Source organism: Otolemur garnettii, unplaced genomic scaffold (genome assembly GCF_000181295.1).
Source record: "Otolemur garnettii isolate 467f Iridium unplaced genomic scaffold, OtoGar3 scaffold00123, whole genome shotgun sequence".
NCBI classification, from domain to species: domain Eukaryota; kingdom Metazoa; phylum Chordata; class Mammalia; order Primates; family Galagidae; genus Otolemur; species Otolemur garnettii.
The window spans coordinates 3,656,227-3,675,068 of NW_003852518.1; the positions used below are offsets into that span (position 1 = coordinate 3,656,227).

The 18,842-nt window shown below is 44.7% G+C and overlaps 1 protein-coding gene across 10 annotated transcripts in view; it reads left to right on the forward strand.

Moving 5' to 3' along the window:
- The first annotated feature begins 9,213 nt into the window (after positions 1-9,213).
- The window catches only part of PKD1L1 (polycystin 1 like 1, transient receptor potential channel interacting), a 175,459-nt gene continuing 165,830 nt past the window's right edge, over positions 9,214-18,842 (forward strand). For 9 of the 10 annotated variants that reach the window (XR_002775242.1, XR_002775243.1, XM_023517881.1 and 6 more), the window contains exons 1-2: positions 9,214-9,366; positions 12,283-12,385. Coding sequence is in view for 8 of the 10 variants with exons in the window: in XM_023517881.1 (XP_023373649.1) it covers positions 9,267-9,366; positions 12,283-12,385 (203 nt within the window). In the remaining 2 variants the exon portion in view is untranslated. The remainder of the gene's footprint in view (positions 9,367-12,282; positions 12,386-18,842) is intronic. The other variant, XM_023517883.1, reaches the window with a different exon arrangement.

The window sequence follows — 18,842 nt, forward strand, 5'->3', positions numbered from 1 at the left end:
CAGACACTGGCTGTGATTGTGTTAAGTATTTGTGGTTTATGGAATACTGTCCTAAATGTCAAGGCAAATAAGGAGCTCCATTCCCTGCCTGCCTCAGGCTCAGGGCTCCCTCTCCTTTTGGTAGGCACATCTTGAGCTGAGTTTTGAAGCCATCCTGTGACCAGTTAGGGGACAGATAAGAATTCCTAATTCACATCTTGAGCTGAGTTTTGAAGCCATCCTGTGACCAGTTAGGGGACAGATAAGAATTCCTAATTCAGCCACTTATGACTAACATCCTAATGGCCCTGCAGTCCTCCTCCATCCCTTCCTTGATCCAGCAGGAAGCTGCTTACCCATCAAGTCACCAGGCTGAGTTTGTAGTATGGTGCCATGCCTGGTGCAAAGGACCCCACTGTCAGTGTCCTAGAACTGTGGCCTAAATGTAGTCCTGGGGCTGGAATTCTGGTTCTGCTACCAGGCAAAGAAGGTGTTAATGATGTTTATTTTTTTGGTATGTGTTGCCATGCAATTCTATACTTTTTTTAAAGCTTTATTGAGATATAATTCACATACCACACAACTCGCCCATTTATTTATTTATTCATTTATTTATTTTATTTTTTTGAGGCAGAGTCTCACTACATCACCCTCAGTAGAGTGCTGTGGCATCACAACTCACAGCAACCTCAAACTCTTGGGCTTAAGTAATTCTTTAGCCCCAATCTGCCACGTAGCTGGGATTACAAACGCCTGCCAAAATGCCCGGCTATTTTTCGTTGCCGTTGCCGTTGTCATTGTCATTTTAGCTGGCCCAGGCCAGGTTTGAACCCGCCAGCCTCAGTGTTTGTGCCTGGCGCCCTACCCACTGAGCTACGGGCGCTGCCCCACCCATTTAAATTTACAGCCCTGTGGTTTTTAGTATATTCAGAGTTGTGCAGCCACCACCACAGTCAATTTTAGAAATTTCGGCCTTTCTTCCTCTCTTCTCCCCTTCACCACCTTCTGGCCCCAGACAATTACTTGTCTAATATCTATCCAACACGTATTTGCCTGTTTTGGTTTTTAACTCCTCTTACCTATATGTAATTGTGTATCCTTTGACCAACATCTCCTGCATCCCTTCTTCCCCCGACCCACCCACGTGTCTGGTAGCCACCATTCTGCTCTCTCCTCCTTAGAGCTCTTCTTTTCTAGATTCCACATGTAAAATGAAACATGCAGTATTTGTTTATGTCTGGCTCAATTTCATTTAACATAACGTTCTCCAGGTCCTTTGATGATATTGCAAATAACAGTATTTTGCTCTTTTTTATAGCTGAGTAACATTCCAGCATGGATATGTACAACATTTCATCCATTCTAACCGGTGTGATATGATATCTTGTGATTTTGGTTTGCATTTCTGGATGATAGCCATGTTGAACATTTTTTTAGGGACCTGTTAGCCATTTGTGTATCTTGTTTTGAGAAGTGTCTTTTCAAGTCTTTTGCCCATTTTTTAAAATAGGGTTATCTGTTTCCTTACTATTGAATAGTTTGAGTCCCTTATATATTTTGAATATTAACCCCTTTTCAGCTGTCTAATTTGCAAATATTTTCTCCCATTCTGTAGGTTGTCTGTTCATTCTTTTGATTGTTTGCTTTGCTGTGGAGAAGGTTTTTAGTTCTATATAATCTGATTTGCCCATTTTTGCTTTTGTTGCCTGTGCTTTTGAGGTCTTACCCATAAAATTCTTGCCTATACCATTGTCATGAAGCATTTGTTTCTTCTAGTAGTTTCATAGTTTCAGGTCTTACATTTAAGTCCTTTTGGAGTTGATTTTTTTAATATGGGGAGAGGTAAAGATCTTATTTCTTTTGCCTATGGATATTTAGTTTTCCCGGCACCATTCCTTAAAAAAACTGTTCTTTCTCCAATGTATGCTTTTGGCATCACTGTTGACATCACGTGGCTGTAAATGTGTGTATTTATTTCTGGGTTTTCTATTCTGTTCCATTGGTCTATTTGTCTGTTTTTCTATGAGTGCCATGCTGTTTTAATTACTGTAACTTTATAGTATATTTTGAAATCAAGTAGTAATTGATCTCTAGCTTTGTTCTTTTTACTCAAGATGGCTTTGGCTTGTCAGAGTCATCTGTGGTTTCTTATAAATATTAGAATTGTTTCTTCTATTTTTATGATGTATGCCATTGGTATTTTGATAGGGAATGTATTGGATGTGTAGATGACTTTGGTTAATATGGACGTTTTAAAAATATTAATTCTTAAAATCCATGAACATGGGATATCTTTCCAGTTATTCATGTCATCTTCAGTTTCTTTTACCAGGAATTTATAGTTTTCATCATAGAGATCTTTCACCTTCTTCATTAAATGTATTCCTACATATTTTTTAAAAAATTGATAGCTGTTGTAAATGTAATTTTTTTTAATTTCTTTTTTTGATAGTTCATTATTAACATTTAGGAATGCTGCTGGTTTTTCTGTGTTGTGTATCCTGCAACTTTATAAAGTAGTTTATTAGTTCTCACAGTTTTGGGGAGAGTCTTTAGGAATTTTCTATATTTGAGATGATGTTGCCTGCAAGCCAAGATAATTTAACTTCCTCCTTTCCAGTTTAGATGCCTTTTATTGGTTTCTTTTGCCTAGTTTCTCTAGCTAGGACTTCCAGCACTATGTTGAATTTTAAATGGTAAAAGTGGGCACCTTTGTCTTTTTCCAGATCTTAAAGGATAAGCTTTCAGCTTTTCCCACTTCAGTTCTTAGCCGTAAGTTTCTTAATGTCCTTTATTCTGTTGCAGTACATTTCTTTTCTACCTAATTTGTTGAGAGTTTTATCATGAAGGAATGCTGAATTTTGTCAGATTTTTTTTCTGTGTCTATCGAAATGATCCTATATGTTTGTCCTTGATTCTGTTCATGCAGTGTATGTCATGATTATTGATTTGTGTATGTTGAAACATCCATGCATCCCTGGGATGAATCCTTTGGTTGTGGTGAATGATCCTTTCACTGTACTGTTGATTTGGTTTACTTTGTTGAAGATTTTTGCAGCTGTGGTCATCAGTGATGCTGGCCTATAGTTTTTCTTGTTGCATCCTTGTTGGCTTTTATATGAGGATAATGTTGGACTCAAAAAATGAGTTTCCTCCTCCACATGGGCATGACTAGTTTTGTTAGTTTGTTTCTAGAGGTTTTAATGATCTATTTCTACGTCTTATGGGGATATATTCTCTCCTTACAAAAACCTGGCTTGATGGCCTGTTTTCTGGAATCACAATTGATATTCCTATTCTATAAATGTTCAAATGGGTTAGAGAATGGTTTGGGGGAAGTTAATATTATGCTGATAAACTGTTCTTTCCCTCCTCTGAGAGCAGCTTTTTTTCAGGTTTAAATTGTGCATGATAATTTCTAGTGGTACTGTTTCACATTTTATAGCTCTATGAAGAAGTTGTTTGCTTTTTTTGGAAATTACAATACACAGTTCAAATTGTGTGAAAGATATGGGCACAAAAACACATTTCTTGCAATTTGCTATAGCCATTTAAACATAGTCACGTGTGTCATCTGAATCTTGAATAGCTGTTAATTCAGCAAATCTTACTTGCATTGAAGCAAAACTTTTGTCTTGGCCATATTTATCTGGAGGAAGTACTTTATTTCCTTGGTAGTAAAGTAATGCTCAGTCAGTTAGTATAGAAGGACATCATTTAGGGGACAATCTTTTTTAGTTCAAACAATAAATTTAACCAGTCCTTAGGTTATGTAGCATCATTATAATTTGGTTAATAGTTCCCAAGTTCCTTTTACCAGTGAGTTTTATACCTTCAAACAGCTATTCTGAATTCTCTGTCAGGAATATCATACATCTCTGTCTCTTTAGAGTCTGTCACTGGCACCTTATTTGTCCATTGTGATGTCATGTTTCCCTAATTGTTCTTGATCCTTGTTGTCTTATGTCGACCATGCATTGAATACATAGGCATTTATTCTGGTCTTTCAGTCTGGCCTTGTCTGTTATTGCCCCTGTGCGGTAGGTCTGTCCAGAAATTCTGGGCAGACTCTTTTGCGCTCTGAGCCCATGGGCGCAGTGCTAGATGACCCCCTTAGCCCAGGCCCACTGCTGCCCGCTCAGTGTTTATGCATTGGTTGCTGTGAACCTGACCCTTTTTTTTTTTAAATTAAATCATAACTGTAGATTTATGGGGTACAGTGTGCTGATTTGATATACAATGTGGAATGTTTACAGCAAACTGAGTAACATGACCATCACTTCACTTATTTGTTGTAGTCAGACGTTTATACTCTTAATAGATTTGAAATGTACCATTGCATTATGCACACCTTGTTTTTGTTTCTAAGTTACCCTGGTGGGCTAATCCTATAGCACTGGCCATGCTTCCAGTGGAAAAGAGCACACCGCCTTTGAAGCACCTCAGAATGGTGGGGAAACTGAATGCCCACCTTCCACTCACTTTTTCTACTGCAGAAACCATGAATCCAGGGAAATTCTCACACATGGCACGGTGTGGGTTTAGGGGAATGGCCTGGCAATCAAAGAGAGCCATGTTCCCCTTTCCCTCTGATGACATTTTTTCTGGGCTCTATGGTCCAATGTGGCCCAGCTTCACTCCCAATTTCTGTAATATTCAGGATGGTAATCTTGCCACCAGAGAGTTGATAGTTGAAATTTTGTTGGGTAGAGAGAAGCTGGAGAGCTACTCCTCGTAACATTTTTGCTCACGTGACTCTGATTCTGTACTGTATGTGGATTCTAATAGGGAGAGTCTATTAGAGCTTCTTCTAAGCATAGCTATTGACTTGGGAGATAAAATCATATGTTATAACTGATAATGTCCTGAAATTATCAGGGAAGTAAATTAGCCCCACGTATGCACTGCTGGCAGAAGTGTGAATTTACAGCACTTTGCTGGGGTCCAGTTTAACCCCAGTTTGGTCTCAAATATATATTCTATTGTATATAGAAAGCCTTAAAAAATGTATGCCCCTTTGACTCAATAATTCTGCTTATAGGAATTTTTTTAAAGGTTATAATTAAAGATGTTCTAGTATTGTTATATTAAAAAATGTGAACTATCCTCAATAAGAAATTAATAGGGATTGGTTAAATAATTTATGTTTGATATGATATTTCATACCCTAGAAATAATATTACAGAAAAGCGTGTACTGATATGGTAAATGTTTATGACTTAACAAGGCAGGTTAGACGTTGGTATGTACAGTATGATAGACTGGGCAGATATGCACCAACACTTAGACCTGGTTATTTCTGGGTGGCTTTTATTTCAGTCTTTGTGCATGTATGTATTTTCTCTCTCTCTCTCTCTTTTTTGTCTCTGGTACTTTCTCTGTAATTTTTTTTTTTTTTTGAGACAGAGTCTCACATGTATGTATTTTCTAAAAATTTTACAACCAGTTTTGTAATAACAAAAAAGTATTTTTAAGGGATTAAATAATCAATGTTTGTTGTGTAAGTGTTGTGCATCTTCAATTGGCAATCACAATCTCTTGAACATTGGATTTTCAGCTCTTAATTTTCAAGCACATCATTATTTTTATAAGTAGAAAGTCAAACTTTTATTTGTCATGTTGAAATTGTACCAGGTTCAATCAGGTGGCACCACCTTGCAGAATAATTTCATCTTAATATCTCCCCAACATGAGTGAGGCTTAATCACTGTAACAGTCTTTGTAGTGATGGCAGAGAGACCAGTTTTAAGGTACTAGGCTCCAGAATCCTGAGCGAGATCAGCCAAGCCCTGGGACTTTACAGATCATCAGAGGATAAGGAAGCTGATAAGGATAAGGGGTAGCATGAGGAACCAAAGCTGCTTTCCTGGGATCTAGGCCTTCTTTGCTTATAGCACTCCTAGACTGAACTAATCTGGTAACATGTGCAGGGTAGGTAGCTCAGGACAACAGTGAATCTCAGACCTGGGGATAGATTCTGGCTCATACTAACACCCTAATCATGAGCAAGTGCTTTAGCCTCTTAGGAGATTCTTGACGCTGACTAACTGTGCTCACCACCTGTGGGGGTTAGAATTAAAGGAAATATACTACTCATGGGAACGTTTCTAAATTGAGAAGTATAATATAAAATGTAAGCATTTGTAAACTGATTACCACAGAGCGGGTCTCTTTCATTTATAAAGAAAAGACATTTATGGTTCTGGATCCTGCGAAGTCCAAAGTTGGTGAAAGCCCTCTTGATGCTGTCACCTGGTGGAAGGGCAGAAGGGCAGAAGGCCGATATACTGGTGCATTAGGCACAGAGGAACCAGGAGGGAGGGGTGCAGTCTATTTATAGTAACACACACTGACAATGCCCAGTCCACTCCCAGAATAGCAACCTTAACCCATTTGTGAGGGTAGAGCCTTCATGACCACATCAACTCCCGTGAGGCCTTGCCTCCCAACCCTGCTGCACTGAGGACCAGGCTTCTAACACATGGATTTGGAGGATGCATTTGACCTACAGTATGGGCTTTACAAAAAAAAAAAGCCTGAAGAGGCTCGGCGCCTGTGGCTCAAGTGGCTAAGGTGCCAGCCACATACATCTAAGGTGGTGGGTTCGAATCCAGCCTGGGCCCGCCAAACAATGATGACGGCCGCAACCTGAAGAAACCGGCCTCGTTCCCAGTGGATCTGTGCTGCTAACCAGTGGCTGCCAGTTCATAATAATGCACAGTGTAAGTTACTGGACAAAGAGGGTCTAGCAGCTTGTCACTGCCCAGCCAATTTGGAAAGGTGGGGATTAGGTCCATCAAGCTTTGTTACCAAGAAGGCCAGAATTCTGGAGTAGAGCGAGGGTAGCCTCTCCTAGACTGTCTGCCCTTCCATTTCCAAAACCAGTTTTATACACAAAAGTTAAAAGCAAAGCCTGTGATGTTAAACCTTAAGCAACAATAAGCAATAAGCAGCATAACATGTGACCTATTACAACATTTCCAATTCGAAAGTTAAGCTCCTAAACCAGTCCTCCTAAACTGTTCAAGGTACACATCTTTGGGCTGGGAGCTAAATTTACAAAAGAACAAGAACAGAAGACCTGAGGGGAAGGTCAGTGGGACCTCAGTGGACTGGGCGGCTGTGTCTGGGCCCAGCCTGACTCCTCTCACTGCACGCACCCCACGTGGGCTCGGTAGCTTCCACTGCTCTTGTGGTGCTTACAGAAGTTTGGTCAGCACATCCTGGTACACTGTCATCATCCAGTGACCTCAGGGCTGAAACTCTATGACCAGACAGCCCTGCAGCCCCAGCCGAGTTACTTAAAATTTGGGTTCTTAAAAAGCATCTTCGTGTATATACATTATAACCACTTTTTACTGTACTAATTCCAGTTTAATCTGTCTATATAGCTGTCTTCCTTGCAGAGAGAAAATCCTAATCCAAGGTTCGGGATGAGGCTCCTCCCATACAGGAGAAGAAAAGCAGCTGACAGACAGAAGTGAGAGCCAGACTGAGCCCCGCTACCTCACGTTTTGGGGTTTTTAAAAAACTTTTCTGTGTTCACTTCTTTCACTGTTTGCAAATAAACCCTGTAGAGGAGGCAGAGGGGATAAGGAGGGCTGATGAGAGGGACGTGCAGGATGGAGTCCAGTGCCTGCGCAGTAACGCTTCCCCTAGTTCATACCCAGGCTCCCCAAAGCACCCATAATTGGAGCTTCCCCCCTCCTGGAGCACCCAGTCTTGCTAAATCAACAATGTAATGCCCAGCGCTCTTGAATGTTCTAGAGGCTTGTGTGTCCTGAATGACACAGGTGGACGTTCCTAAGCATTGTGCAAGTCTGAAGTAACCAGGAGAAACGTTGGTGGCTCCGCCTCATCTTTACTGAGGGTCGCTTAAAGAGACCATGTGCAGGGACCATAGAGACTAGAGACTTGTCCTGAGCCTGCCTGTAAACATACACTAATGATCTAGGCTGGGCCAGGGGCTGTGGCTCATGCCTGTAATCCCAGCACTCTGGGAGGCTGAGGTGGGAGGATTGCTTGAGCTCAGGAGTTCAAGGGCAGCCTGAGCATGCACATCATCTCTGAAAATATCAGGTGTTGTTGGGGACACCTGTAGTCCCAGCTACTTGGGAGGCTGAGGCAAGAGAATCACTTGAGCCCAAGGGTTTGAAGTTGCTGTGAGCTGTGACACCATGGCACTCAACTCCAGTGCAACTGAGTGAGACTCTGTCTCTAAAAAATATATATATATATCTAGGTTAATAAGTAGCAAAGGTTTCTTAAGAGTATTTCATTCTTTATGATATATCACTTTTCTGTCTCGAGTAATACTTCTATTTGCTTCAGATGAAAGGATGAAAGATGAAAGCAAGCCTGGTGAGTAGGGTTGGGGAAGCCAAGATGATACAGACAGACTACTTAAATCTAAAAATGTGTGCTTTAGACACTAATAAACTCCCCCACAGAATGTGTGTGTTTTAAAAAAAAAGAATATCATGTTTACCAAGTGCACTGGAAGAAGGTAAATGCAATGCTGGGTATGTTAATTCCCTGTTCATAATGTGTTTTTGAGAGGGAAAAATTCAGTGTTCCCCAAACCTCATAGTGCTGAGAGAGGGTTTTTGCTGTGATCATCATATCCATTCAGTGGAATTGCTGCCTGTGGTTTTGCAGAGAGAGAGAGGAGTAGTTAGGGAATGGATATTTTCCTCTACACTCTGAGTGGCCAAAGGGCCAAAGGCATTTAAGATCAGCCTATCAAAGTGTTTGAATATCAAGCAATGGAAGTTTAATTTTATTTTGAAGCCAATGGAAGATAATAGCTATCATGTATAATTCAATAATTATTTATGATTTGTATAAGACCAGGTACTTGCTTTTAGACTCAGTTGTAGCAAATTTGTTTTCTATAACTTGACCGTGGCTTTAAGTGGTCCCCTGATGTCCCACTGTTAGGGATTATAGGGCACCCAGCTATTTTTCACAAGGTCATGATACTTTAATAGCTGTGTGTGGAGCTGCTGTTGAGAGGACATAATCATTTCAGAGGAAACAGCCCACATAGCCTGTTGGGGGTGGGGATAAGCCCCCAGATCTTTGGGGAGGAGGTTTGTTTCTTGGGGACACTGCTGATTGGCTGATTATGTCAGAGGCAAGTGGGGGGGCGGGGAAGGCTCAGTGCCCCTGGCCGTGGGCAGGGCAAGGCCAGTCCCTGTTGCTTCAGGCCCCATTTGTGGACATTCTCTCACCTGTGCTCATCTGCCCAAAGTCATCCCTGACTCGGATGCTGAGCGGGAGGCCCCATGGGCACAGTGTGCTTGGGACTGGGGTGGAGGGTGCTCCTCGGAGCCTTGCCCCTGTTCTCCTGGGTACAGCTCACTCCAGGGGTCAGTTCAAAGGATGGTAAGTTTTACCAAGATCTTAGCAATTTTCCTTTATTTTTGCTGCAATTAATTACCAAGATTTGCCAAGTACTAGGTGTTTGATGCTGTGTGTGTGATGTGAAGGCTGGGGGTAGGAGTGGGGTGCTATAAAGGCAGACAGTGAGTGGACCTGCACAGGTGGCCTCTAAGAACGGAATGGAACTGAGAGTGACCAGTAACTGAGCTGTCCAGAGCAGCACATGTCAGATTCCTGGCAGGAGGCTCAGTTTGGAGGTGAACATCTGAGACAGGCAGGTGATGAGATGAACCTGGGCTTCGCTAAGACTGGAGAAACACCACTGTGACTGGTGGTGGACACCGGTCAGTTACTTCTCCCTGTCCATTTGTGTATATGCTTGTCTGAGTTGCAAACCCAAACTTAGTATCATGAAATGCCTCCCTGTGGGGAAAAACTGGGCAGCTCTCCTTCCTGGAAGGGCTCTGTGCTCTTGGAAACAGCAGCTGTCTCTGTGTTTCCCCACACGAATTGTGTAAACAACTGTGTGTTGTGTAAACAATTGTGTGTGCCTTTTTGCTTTGACTGTTAAAACTCTCTAGGAGATGTTACCATTTTTTTTCTTTTGATCTATGTACCCCTTGAGCACCTTCAGTCTCTTGTGCAACAGATAGGCTTAATTAAGTAACAATTAACTATTACCTAAAGAGAAGTATCAAAGACTGAGTATTAAATCTGAAATACAGAATTTGTGGTTTCAAAAACATTTCTAAGGAGGCGGTTTTGTCTAAGACTTAGCAAGAAGGGTCTCTGAAGGCTTCTGCCAGGTGTGTGAGGGTAAGGTTTGTGGGTTCTGTCCTTTCCCATTGATCACATGCAAAGAAACAATTTATTTTCTTTCTTTGTTTAGTTTTTTCTGAGACAGAGATTCACGATGTCACCCTCGGTAGAGTGCTGTGGCGTCACAGCAACCTCAAACTCTTGGGCTTAAGCGATTCTCTTGCCTCAGCCTCCCAAGTAGCTGGGACTACAGGCGTCCACCACAACGCCCAGCTATATTTTATTGCAGTTGTCAAAGTTGTTTAGTAGGCCCGGGCTGGGTTAGAACCTGCCAGCCTCAGTGCATGTGGCTGGTGCTGTAACCGCTGTGCCATGGGCACCAAGCCAATGATTTATTTTCTTGTCTCTTTTCTTCCCCTTATGAAGGTAGGGATGGGCTAGGATCCTGGCTGAGTTTTTGATGGTTTCTAAATGAAAAGCTTAGGTGGTATTCATAAAAGGGGTCATTTCTAGAAGACATTTAGCCAACTTAATTCAGAATATTTTAAAACTCAAGATGATGTTTTCCAGTCTGCTTTTCACGTCCAGTTCTCACGGTAAGTAGAACATGCCTCCATAAGGAGCCGTTACCTGGGCCCCGTGTAGTGCTCCTGGTCACGCCAGAGAAATGCCTGCAGACCCAGGTCATGGGGAGCCAGGCTGTGGGTGTGGACGCCATCGCTCTGCTGGTCACAGCTGTGCTGAGGACACGATGCTGGTGGCACTGTCTGGACAGAGAGGCGAGACTTCCCAGTCTGCATGGCCACCAGGCCATCCTGCAACAAGGCAAATGTTCTGCAGTCTGGATCTTGGCTACTGAGCCCTTGACACGCGGCTAACAACTGAGAAGCTAATTCCCGATTCTCTGCCCCTCCAGTAGGCCAGGTTGCTGTGGCTCCCACGTCAGGCAGCGCGGGCACATTTCTTCCCTCAATTCTGTCATTTCCTTTGCTCCTCGTCACCCTGGTGTTTCGTTAGCACCACTAGCTTCATAAACTTCACAAACTTTAAAGGTAGGGTAATGTTCTCAGTATGTCTGGTCCCACAGGGAAGGAAAAGGCAACGGGGCAGGGTCAGAGTGTCCAGGTGTGGATGTGGGGGTGGCTGTGAGCCCAGTGGGCTTTGGACCTGAGGCTTTAGATTTGGCAGGAAGGTGTCAGAGCAAACCACAGGGGCTTTAGAGAGAGTGGATTTTCATCCACTTACAAACACATGGCAATTTGCAATTGATCCTTTCCGTATGTGAAAAGATATCACTAACAAAACTGGCAAGTACACATTTACTCCAAATCCCTGAGCTTTGTCCCCAGCACGCACAGTGGGAGGAGCCAGCGGCTGGCAAGGCCGTGAGGGAGAGCAGAGGGGGCTGTTAGACCACAGTAGGTCCCTTCACACCTGCAGGGCTTCCCGTCTGCCCTAGAGCTGCAGCAGAGTTCTATACAAACTTGCCCTGGGCCAGACCCCTGAGGCCTTTTCTGCATTCTCCATGGGAACTCTCCTGTTCCCATCTGAGAGGGAGAAAGCACCCGAAACTTTCCTACGCTTCTTGGTATTACTCTCTTGTACTGTGAAATATGAATTCATAAGCAATTCTAAGGCAGAGAGAAAAATTACCTATTTTCTAAGTGAAACACAAAATTAAATTTTGTAAAATCTCTATGAAGGTCAAAGCATTGATGTAAAGAATTAAAGGAACTAACAAATGCTTTAAAAAGAAATGAGGACATATCTCATAATGGGAGGACTCAGTTGCCCACACAGCTAGCAAGGACAGGTGCAGAGACCAGCGAGAGGTTAGGCAGGGCAGAGAGAAGGCAGTGAGCCCAGCGTGCTCCCTGCTGGGGGTCGTTTCGAGTGCTGTTCTGGAAGGCGTCTTGGGCAGTCCTGGCTTGGTACTACCACACGTCTGCCAGCTTCCATGAGCAATCTCTCCCTTGAGTAATGACCAATCTAAGGCAACTGCAAAGATCTCTCCCTAACGCACACTTCCAGTGTAGAAACTGGTCTGGGCAGCGTTACAAAAGCTGTTTCTGACCAGCAGTATTTTATTTACATGTGTTACTGGGAGGTGGCCTGAGTGGGAATGGCGGCACTAAGTCTCTCCCTCTCACTGTGTTCCAGGGAGTGTAGGAGGGAGCCGGGCTGCTTATCGAAGTGGCCAGGACTGGCCAACACAGGGCATGGCCAAGGAGGTGGCCAAAGGCATTTCTGGTGACCAAGAAAGGTGAGCTAGCACTATTCTCAGGGGATTTGGTGTGCTAAATTTAAAGTGTGCATTCAGAAATTTTTTATTAGAAAGAAATATGCTACTTTTATTTTGGTAGAGGAAAAAAATGGATTTTTTAAAAAAGAACTACACATACACAGAATGTGTTTTTAACTTTATTTTTGTTTGTTTACTGTTAGTTTCAACGAATTTAAGGGGTAGGAGTGTTTTTTGTTACATGGATATATTGTATCATGCTGAAGTCGGGGCTTTCTGTGTGCTGGTCACTGCAAAAATGTATATCGTGCTCAACAGGAGGACTGTTACTCCTCCCTCTTCCCTTCCCACTTCTTGGCTTCCAGGGTCCATCACTGCTCTTCATGGCATATGCCATATAGCCTTCTTTAGCTCCCCAGTCTGAGGGAGTGTATGAGGTGTCTGTTTTTCCATTCCTGAGACACTTCACTTAGGGTAATGGTCTCCAGTTCCATCCAAGCTGCTGCGAAGGTGTGGTTTCCTTCCCTTTCTGGCTGGGTAGGGCTCCATGTCCACACACAACACATACCACATTTTCTTTTTATAAATTTCAGATTAATATGAGGGTACAAATGATGAGGTTACAATGTTTGTATTTGCTAGGTAAGATCCCGGTCATGCTTGTACCCCTCACCCAGGAGGGGTGCCGTGAGTCCTCCAGTCCCTCCCCTTCCTCTCCTCTCCCTCCCTCCTTCTTCTGCCTCCCAACGTGAATTAAATTGGGTTTTTCTCTTATGTGGGCATTTATAAGTTCATCTACTGGCTTCATATAAGTATTGAATACATTGGATACTTGCTTCTACATTTTTGTGATACTTTACTAAAAGGAATGTACTCCACCTCTGTCCAGGGTAATACCAAGGGGGTAAGGACGCCATCTTTTTTGTCTGACTAGTATTCCATGGTATATACATAGACCACAGTTTATTAATCCATTCTTAGGTTGATTCCACATCTTGGTGATTGTGAATTGAGCTGTGATAAACATTCTTGTGCAAGTACCCTTATGAAAAAATGTTCTCTTTTTCCTTCCAGGTAGATACTTAGTAATGAGATTGCCAGATTAAATGCACGGCCTATTTTGAATTCTCTTTTCCTTATCCATTCATCCTGTGACAGGGACTTAGGATGATTCCACATCTTTGCTATTGTGAACTGTGCTGTGATAAGTATTCCAGTGCAGATGTCTTTTGTTATGAAATGATTTCTGTTCCTTTGAGTAATACCCCCTAGTGGGATTGATGGATGTCACGGGAGGTCTACTTTTAGTTCTTTGAGGAAACTCCTTACTGCTCTCCATGGCAGGTATACAAGCTCAGTCCCACCAACAGGGTAGAAGCTTCCCCTCCTCACTGAAACCACACTAACATCTATGATTTCTTGACTTTTTAATAATGGCAATTCTGGGCTGGGTGCCTGTGATCATAGCACCTTGGGACACTAAGAGTAGGATTGCTCGAGGCCAGGAGTTTGAGATCAGATGCCTAAGCAAGAGCAAAAGCCTGCCTCTTGGCAGGAAAGAAGGAAGGAAGGAAGGAAGCTGGGTGTGGCGGGCGGCGGCATGCTCCTGCAGTCCTAGCCACTCAGAGTCTGGGTGTCCCTTGAGCCTGCAGTGAGCTGTGGTGACACCACCGCACTCCATCTGGGTGACCAAAAAAAAAGGCAATTCTAACAGGGGTAAGGAGGTGTCTCACTGCAGCCTTAATGTACATTTCCCTGATAAATCAGTGATGTTGAGCATTTCTTCACGTGTTTATTGGCCAATTGTCTATCTTCTTGTGAGAAGAATCTGTTCATGTGTTTTGTCCACTTTTCGATGGGGATATTTAGCCCTTCGTTGGATGTATAGTTTGTGAATATTTTCTCCCATTTTGTAGGTTGTGTCTTTCCTGTGTTAATTATTACCTTTGCTGTGCAAAACATCTTTATTTATTTTTGGTGTTCCAGTATTTGCTTTGCAGAGGTCTCACTCATAAATTCTTTGCTTAGGCCAAAGTGTAGAGGCCCTACCTTTTTTCTAGAATTTGTATGATTTGAGGTCTTATGTTTAAATCTTTAATTTACCTTGAGCTAATTTGTGTATATGGTGAGAGAGGGATCTAGTCCCATTCCCCTGCATGTGGTTATCCAGTTTTCCTCAACTATTTATTGGACAGAGTGTCCTTTCCTCAGTGTATGTTTTTGTCTGCTTTGTCAAGAGCCAGTTGACCATAGCTACACACTGTTTTATTTCTGGGTTCTCTATTCTGTTCCGTTGGTCTCTGTGTGTACCTTTATACCAGTACCAGGATAAGTTAGTGTAATCTGAAGTCAGGTAATGTGATACCTCCATATTAACCTTTTTTTGGGGGGGGGGGAGTTCCTTATGAAGTTCAGGATTATTTTTTCTAGATCAGTGAGAAGTGACCGGAATTTTGATGGGGATTTTACTGAATCTATAAATAACTTTGGGCAGTATGGACATTTTAACAATGATGGGTTGATTCTTCCAATCAATGAGCATGGGATATTTTTCCATTTGTTTTTGTCTATGATTGCTTTTATTAATATTTTGTAATTTTCCTCATAAAGATCTTTTACCTCTTTGATTAAGTGCATTCCTAGGTATTTTAATTTCTTTGGAGCAATTATAAATGGTATTGAACTCTTGAACTCATATTTGGCTGTTATTAAATATAGGAATGCTACTGATTTGTGTACATCTATTTTGTAACTTGGGATTCTACTAAATTTATCAATTGTAGGAGTCTTTTAGCAGAATCTTTAGGGCTTTCTAGATACATGATCAGATGGGATGGTCTGCCTTCCGCCTTCCTGATTTGAGTACCCTTCTGTTTCTTTCTCTGACCTCGGTGTTGTGGACTTCCAGGACTGTACTGAGTAGACTGGAAGCGACAACAGTGGGTGTCCTTTTCTCATTCTTAGGGGATACTTTTAACTTTTCCCGTTCAGTGTCATGTTTGCTGTGGAATTGCATGAGTGACTTTTACTGTTTTGAGGTTATGTTCACTGTGTGCCTAATTTGTTGAGAGTTTTTATCATAAAGGGTGCTGGGTTTTATTGAATATTGCTTCTATATCTATTGAGATGATTATTTATTTTAAATTCTGCTTATGTGGCAAATCATATTTATTGATAGCATATGTGAAACTGTTCTTCCTTCCCTGAGAAGGATCCCACTTGATCATGGTGGATTTTTTTTGATGTGCTATTGAATTCAGTTTGCTAGTATTTTGTTGAGAATTTTTGCATCTATGTACATAAAGGATGTTAGTCCATAATTTTCTTTTTATGTTGTATCCTTTCCTGGCTTTGGTAAGAGTTAGGGAGGACTTTCAGTCTTACGGAACAGCTTCAGTGGGGCAGGGTGACAGTCCTTCACTCGGTCCCTCTGACTTGCCATGCATACTCTGAATTCTATTTCTGTCATTTGAACAATTCCTTTTGTTTGGCTTGAGTCTCATTTGGAGAGCTCTTATGATTCTTTGAGGGTGTTGAGACAGCCTGTTTTTGTTGTTTTTTTTTTTTTTATGTTGCCAGCATTTTTGTGCTGGTTTCTTCTCATTCGGGGACTCTTCTCTCAGGTCAAAACAGCTATCGGATATGGTCCTCTTATTCTTTTCTGCTGGCATCTCTTTGGCTCAGTGAAGGTAGTGTGAGGTCCCTGGTTGATGTGTGTGGGTCCTGCTCTGGAAGGCACTGTGTGTCTTCATACTGCTGTTCTGCTGCGTGTCCCCTGTTCCCTGATGTTTGTCACTGGGAGCTGTGGCAGGGTTGACCCCCGTGCAGGGTGCACATGTGACCCTGGCTGGCTGGCAGGAAGTGCATGAACATGGGAGAGAGGAGTTCTGCTCAGTGGGTGCCCCCGCCACAGGCCTGAGTGGTGCTCGGTGTGTGGGCAGGGAGAGCCGCATGCAGGGTACAGCACAGATGCGGGGGACAACGGGTATACACGTTGGAGCAAGTCTACACGGCAAAGCAGGAAATAGAGGGATAGAGCAGGCTCGTGGGGCAGGACGCCTGTGCAGGACAGAGCAGATCACTGAAGCTGTACTCACACCTGTGACCAGGGTGGCTGCGTGGCAGAGCACTGGGTGAGGCACCCAGGATGCCTGTTCAGCCTGGTACAGGTCCGTGGTGTCCAGTCCATCCAGATCCAAAGGTGGTGGCTGTGGGGGCTTTTGCTCCTGTAAGGGCCTCCTAGGCAGTAGCCACAGTGGTGGTCCACCCACTCCAACAGCAGGTGCCAAGGCTAAGAGTGAGTGATCTGCCCAGGTCCCATAGGAAGTTTGGTTGAGCAGGAGCTCTCAGGCCACAGCAGTGGGTGTAGGGCCCATGATCTCCAGCTTTGCCCAGGGTCCCTGCCAGTGGTGGCGGTGGTGGTGGTGGTGGGAGTGGCGGCAGTGATGGTGGCGGTGGCAGTGGTGGTGGTGGTAGCAGTGGTGGTGGTGGCAGTGGTTGGCAGCGATGTTGGCGGCAGCGATGTTGGCAGCAGCGGTGGCAGTGGTGGTATATATCACTTGTTCACAGGGTTAACTTGAATGTCGCGATTCCTCAGTACCTCCCTGTCCAGTCTCAGTACCTTCCCCCAGGAGCAAGGGGGAGGCAGCAGTCACTGCTCTGTTAGAAGGGCACCTCCTGCAGCATTTGGGGCTCACAATGGGGCTGTCTTTTCTCTGCAGAGCAGTGTAGCTGCACGGCCTGCAGTCAGGGCTCTGCTGAGGTGGAGGCCCCCTGCTCCCCTATGGTTTCCTCAGGGTCTCTCCTCTGTCCTGTTCCCACAGGTGGGTGACCTTCTTCATTACCTCTGGTCTTGGTGAGCAGGTTGTCCCACTTTTCTCTTCCTCATTTCACTCCTGCCTTCTCTCATGGAGTCCCTGGCTGTGCTCAGAGGACTGATCCATAGGTGGGTGTCTGTCTGCCACTTTCCACCCTCCCTGCGAGAGCAGTGCTGTGCAGGCTGCTTCTAGTCCGCCATGTCGGCCCAACAGAATGATTGTACATTTCAGTCCAACTTCTCTCTTTATAATATAGCTAGAGTTCTCATGCCTGCCATGTGCCAAGACTAACTCCAAAATTGTACTATGTTAATTTAGGCCAGTCTGGAGTCTTTTCCATCTTTCTCACTTCTCTGCCATCAGACAGTCTGAGCTAGGCTGGGACAAACTCTCCAGTCATTCCTGGAAGGTACAGGCTGCCTGTGCCAGAGCAGAGGACTTGTAGCATCAGGGTACAGTCGCCCTGGCAGGGTCGGCTCTACGCTGGAGAGGCGCTGAGAAGGCGTTTATTCCTGAAGGCTTTGAGAAGACTCTTCTGAGCAGCTGCCGTCATCCCTGAGAAGTATTCCTCCTGCAGACCCAGGGTAGCCTCTGAGTCCCCAGGACCACCAGCTGCCTGGCCCAAGTTCAGCTGTCTACTCCTGTCTGGGTTCTCGTGGGGAGCCCAGGACAAACCTGGCATGCAGGGGGCTGGGCCCATGGCTCTTATTCCGGCACCCCCTTCCTTACACCCACATGCTGTAGAGGCTAGGTAAGCAGCAAGCTCTGCCATTGGCTGTCTGCTGGTGGCATGATGTGGCACAAACCTCCTTTGTGCCCCCTTCTTTCTTCCCCCAGCCTGTGAGGGGGCCCTGCCTCTGGGATGTGGTGAGAACCAAACACCAGGACCAGATGGGGGCTTGGCTATCCCTTGGCCTGGTGTAAGAGGTGCCTGTGACTGCCAGCCTTGCCTAGTTGGGTACCTGGCTGCCACACACTCTGAGTCAAACTGCTGAGTGTGAATGTGCGTCTTAAACCAGACAAGGACCTTGTGGGTCGCTTCACTCCTCAGCACTTGGGTCTCTCATCCTGAAAATATGAGTGGCACAGTTGTCACATCTGTAGTAGCCCTAATGGACGTCTGCTGTCAGCAGTTCTGCCTCCGTTAGCGCACTATTCACCTGTCATCACCAACATTTACCAGAGAAACCCGAAGCACAATGCCGGGGGACGGTGAGGGGGCACACATGGACAGGCCCAGCCGAAGCACATTGCCGGGGGGGACGGTGAGGGTGCAGGTGTCGACAGGCCCAGCCGAAGCACACTGCCGGGGGGACAGTGAGGGGGCACATGTGGACAGTCCCAGCCGAAGCACATTGCCGGGGGGACGGTGAGGGGGCACACATGGACAGGCCCAGCCAAAGCACACTGCCAGGGGAACGGTGAGGGCGCAGGTGTCGACAGGCCCAGCTAAAGCACACTGCTGGGGGGGGGGGCAGTGAGGGGGCAGGTGTCAACAGGCCCAGCCGAAGCACACTGCCGGGGGGACGGTGAGGGCGCAGGTGTCGACAGGCCCAGCCAAAGCACACTGCGGGGGGGACAGTGAGGGTGCACATGTCACAGGCCCAGCCAAAGCACACTGCGGGGGGGACAGTGAGGGGGTACATGTGGACAGGCCCAGC